At 31.7% G+C, this 5017-nt stretch overlaps 1 protein-coding gene across 1 annotated transcript; it reads left to right on the plus strand.

Moving 5' to 3' along the window:
* Positions 527–3450, plus strand: LOC107604838 (translocon-associated protein subunit beta). Its single transcript, XM_016306540.2, has 6 exons — positions 527–916; positions 2008–2106; positions 2226–2334; positions 2439–2510; positions 2627–2632; positions 2974–3450. Exons 1-6 carry the CDS (start codon positions 732–734, stop codon positions 3088–3090), a joined length of 588 nt encoding a protein of 195 aa, XP_016162026.1. The 5' UTR covers positions 527–731; the 3' UTR covers positions 3091–3450.

The following is a 5017-nucleotide window of genomic DNA, read 5'->3' on the forward strand; positions in this document are numbered from 1 at the left end:
TGGATATATGAGATATACGATCCAATCCGCAAAATACGGATCGGATCGGATCCAAACTTAAGAACTGTGGATATTAGATTCGATTCGATGATTTTAGTGCGGATCGAATTAAAATTTTAGCCATATCCGATCTAATCCGCGTTGATTTCTGATTTTTGTCTTTCATTAATACAAAATTGGTTTTATTATTTATTTATAGATAGGATTGTTAATATTTTAAAATTTTATGAACAGAAATGATAGGTTACTTTAATATAAGTTTATCAAAATTTACATTACCGCTTTGGAAACGTGTAGGTGTAGCAGTGAAGCATTTGGTGGGCATTCTATAAAGTGTGTGTATTATTTTATTATTTGAATTTTATTTCATTAGAAATCAAATATACCAAAAAAAAGGGTAAAAATTAAAATAATAATTTTAATTTCTTAAAATCAAACTTATTTGAGAATAATTTTTTAAATTTTGAACTAAATATAAAAATATAATATTTTGATCTTAAAATTTCAAAAAATTATTTATAATTTCCTCCGCTACACGCATCCAAAAGTCACTAACCCTAGTAGTGTCCTTTATTCCTCGTTGTTTTAGTTTTATTTGACACTGGTTTCCAATTCCGGATCCAAACAGACCCTTGCATATAAACCACATAAACCAGTCTTCGCATCTAAAGATCCATCTTCTCCATCGTTGACCCTCTCTCTTTCTCTATCTCCGTCTCATCCTCTCTCCAATGGCGGATCCAATGATGAAGGCACTCACCGCTATAGCTCTGATAGCATCGCTGTTGGTGTGTTCCTCACTTGCTTCCTCCGACGTCCCTTTCATCGTCGCGCACAAGAAGGCCACGCTCAACAGGATCAATTCCGGTGCTGAGAGGGTTTCCGTCACCATCGATATCTATAACCAAGGAACCTCGTATGCTCCGATCTACAACCCTAACATTTTCCTATTCCTTTATTATTATTATTCATTTTGTTGAATTTTGTTTTATGTGTCTGAGATCTCAATTCCCCGCATGCATGCTCTGATCGATTGGTGCAATTAGGTTATTGAGATTTGTCAAATTTTTGTACATGTATTTGTGTAATTAGATCAGAGATTTATGCTAGATCTCGATTTTCTTTAATGCCGTGGAAACTTATATATAAAATGGCAATTTTTTGTAATTAAGTGGAAGAAAGATGATCGGTTTTCAAGTTTGTGATCTAATTGCGGAAAAGATCGATAGGGGGGCAACAAGTGAAGTTAATATTGTGAAAACAGAAAATTTGAACCTTTCGGTGGCTTCATACGAGTTTCAATTGCATATATACTAATTGTACCCCTAAATTTGATTTGATATGTTGATGTTTGTAATTCAAGATATGGAGAAATACAGTGCGAGCTTGGTTTGTTGCTTTCAACTGTTGCATTTTTTATGCAAGATAGGACCAACACGCGAAGGAAACTTACTTATTTTAATGGGTCTGGGGTTTCATTTACCGAAATGGACTATGATAGCAATGGTTCCAAATCAATAAGATAGGACCTTCTATGCTGTTTACTCTTTGCTTATCACATAACGTAATAAGCTTGCAAGTTTATGCTGATTTTTTAAGTTGTTATAATAAAGGATTTTCTGTTACTGGATAATGGAAGTGCATTAACATGAGGAATTTCAGTAGTGAAACTGTGTGTGAGCTCTACGCAAACACAATACTTTTCTGATCTATTTTGGCAAAATGATACCCGTCAATGTATTTTAATCTTTACAGGATAGCTTTCTAAATTTCATTAGATGTGATATAAAATGAACTTTTAGGTACATGAAACCATGCATGTAAAGCATAATTAATGAGAGGTGATCATGGGATGAGTTTGAATGACAAGTCGATGAAGATTTCATTTTATATATGACAGTTATAGTTATCTTGTGGTCTCTAATTTTATTTAGTATCCCTCTTTTGCCATTATTTTTCTTTTTCTTCTCATTGCCATTTAAATTACTTTTCTTTTTTCTTTGAAAGGACTGCATATGATGTAAGTCTAACAGATGATGGCTGGCCAAGTGATAAATTTAGTGTAATCAGTGGTAGCACCACAAAGTCATGGGAGAAGCTTGATGCGTGAGTTTCGAATTTTTTGCTGTAACTTTTTTTGCTACTCTAGGTTATCTCTTGCAGTTTGCTTTGTTGCATTTTGGTTCATTAGATTTTGTTTAGCAAATAAATTTTGCACTTTTCAGTGGTGGCATCCTCTCCCACACTTTTGAGCTTGAGACAAATACAAAGGGAGTATTTGCTGGCGAACCAGCTGTCATAAAATTCCGTGTTCCCACAAAGGCCGCTTTACAGGTTTAATATATGTTAGAGTGATGCCTATTTTCATGTGTTGAGATTTTTCTTGTAATAATGATGAATTTATAATAACATGAATAATAATTTCTTGCTATTATTAGGAGGCATTATCAACTCCCATATTGCCCTTGGATGTTCTTGCTGATAGACCTCCTGAGCAGAAGTTTGAATGGGTATGTCTCTTGTATACCTGATTGATACATGCACCGATCTCAAATGTTGCTTTTGTTGACTTACATATTGCTCTTTGGTTGCATGTAATCGCATCTGGTTGGACTGGATTTCTCAGGCTAAGGTATGTACAACTATTTGTGCTCTATCTAATTGCAGTCTTAGACATTGTTTTATGATGTGAATGACATTGAATTAGCATGAGTGCTACCTATTTTGGTTGATTTTATGCATGTCATATGTCAACCATGATTAAATTTGTCTGATGCAAGTTTGTTGAGAATCATATAGTTTAATAAGTTGTGTGCGCTGCTACAAAGTTGATGTGTTTATGCATGCTTTTACACTTTTCTTTCTCAGATGCATATTTCTTTATATTCTGATGAATTGTTCTTTGTCAACCACTCTTTTGGTGCATCACAGTGTGACGTCATTATCTAATGTCATTAATTTTACTGTCCGCAGAGGTTGCTGGCTAAGTATGGATCTCTTATCTCGGTGATATCCATCATTGTTCTGTTTGTGTATCTGGTTGCTACACCATCAAAGTCCAGCACAAAAGGAAGCAAGAAGAGGCGTTAATCATCGAAGATTAGGACATCTTGCAATCGGAAAATTGAAAGGGTGTAGAGCATGACATTCTGTCAGTGGTCAGTATTTCCGTAGTTAGATCAAAATGATGTTGGAATTTGTCGAATGGATTCAGATGTTAGCGAGAGAACTAATTTTGTTTACGGCATAGCCTGAATAGTTGTTTTTTTTTCAGTTCCCACTGTATGGGATGGATGTTAGCAAGCAAAGTTGTATTTACTGATCATGATATCTGGAAAGCTGTTTTTGGTTTGAATGCCATATATTTAGAACTCTCCATGGATGAATCATAGGCCACAGTATGAAAATCAATTATTTCCAATGGCCTTTTTCATCCTTCCCTCTAGTCTATTCCAGAGTATCCTAGGTGTTTTGCTTTGTTTGCTTGCTTTAGAACTCTATGAGCTAGTGACCCTTTTCCTCTATTGATTTTAGGACTTTAAAACATGAAACCAAACATTTTATTACACATATTTCAATATCTCGTACTGATGATAGAGTCACGAATTTTTTTTTTTACGCAAATAAAAAAAAGAAAGACTTCTCGCTTTCAGGATTTCTCCGAATTATATAGTTTTGGAGTTCAAAACAAATTCAAACATTCCGTGCCTTCTATCCGAACTGATTACCTCCAGTTTGGTATCATGCTTCACAAATGGAAAATGATGATAATAAGAGACTGTACTAGTGTTCATTGACTGCATTCCTATTATGTACCAGCGATCTAATGTGTTGATAAATACAGTTCTTTGTGGTTTTATTTTTAGTTTCTATTTTGTTTGTTTGTCAAGATTTTGTAATTTGTAAAAGACTAAAAGAAATAGTAACATTCAGAACATACATAATTTTAATATTTTCAAATGAAAAAATGCTGGTGGATTATTAGAATTTATTGTATTTAGCCATTATTTAGTTATCAATTTAATTCTTTTACAGGGTGTTTGGAAATTTTTTGGAATTCAATTCTAGTGTTTGAAACAAAAATATTTAAATTAGTTTAGATAGAATTCAACTCAATTCTATTGTTTTATCTCAAAATCAATTCTAATATAAATAGGTCCTTTTTTTTTTAATTTTCTTCACTTAATATTTTTCACATTTCAATACACTCTCTCTTCTCTTACCACCTTCATTTCATTATTTGTAGATCTAAAAAAATATCCACATATATAGATTTTATGTGTTTAAATTAGATTAATTTTATGTGTTTAAATTAGATTAATGACACCAAGTGTTTTTCAATTTGTCTGACATTTCAAGTGAAGTTGTATTAATCATGACACCAGCAAAAAGTGGCATAAATTTGGTCTATTTTAATAACATGAATTAGTTGCTATAATTTACTGTTAATAACTAATTTTTTTAAACTTGCTATGTCATTAGACCACTCAACAAGTTGGTTCTTGATAGTTCATGTTTGTTTTTTGTTATTTGTTTGTCGTTGGAATCAATCGTGAAAAATCATTTATTTTTTAATTAATAATAATGTTTAAAATTTAATATTTTTAGATTAATCTAATTTTTGTTTTTCTAAAAGAGGTGAACAAATTTTAATTGAAAAAAATTTAGTTAAAAAATAATTTTTTTTTAAATTTCCATTTATCTTTTCAACAATTAGGGAAAGTTTAGGGGACCAACAACTTTTTAAAAAGTTAGCTAGCATTTAACCATAAAAAAAAATTGAATGATCCCATACCATTGGATTTAATTTCACACCATTAAAAATACTATTGATGATCAATTGATGATTACAAAATACAAAAGTTACTGGCCTCTAGCACCCTCTTCAAATTATTCAAAAAAATAATTACCAAAATAGTTCCTAAAAAATTCTGGTGCTAAGAGAAACGATCTTAAAAGAATAAAATAATTTTTTAATAAATAATAAATATGTAACAAAAATATCTAATAGTCAAAT

Source organism: Arachis ipaensis, chromosome B06 (genome assembly GCF_000816755.2).
Source record: "Arachis ipaensis cultivar K30076 chromosome B06, Araip1.1, whole genome shotgun sequence".
In the NCBI taxonomy this organism is placed as follows: Eukaryota; Viridiplantae; Streptophyta; class Magnoliopsida; order Fabales; family Fabaceae; genus Arachis; species Arachis ipaensis.

Excerpts from the sequence above, each read along its gene's own strand:
- LOC107604838 (XM_016306540.2), top strand. The coding sequence starts at position 732 with ATGGCGGATCCAATGATGAAGGCACTCACCGCTATAGCTCTGATAGCA. Across the intron at positions 917-2,007 it reads ATCTATAACCAAGGAACCTC|GACTGCATATGATGTAAGTC; the intron begins GTATGCTCCGAT and ends TTTCTTTGAAAG. Across the intron at positions 2,107-2,225 it reads TCATGGGAGAAGCTTGATGC|TGGTGGCATCCTCTCCCACA; the intron begins GTGAGTTTCGAA and ends TGCACTTTTCAG.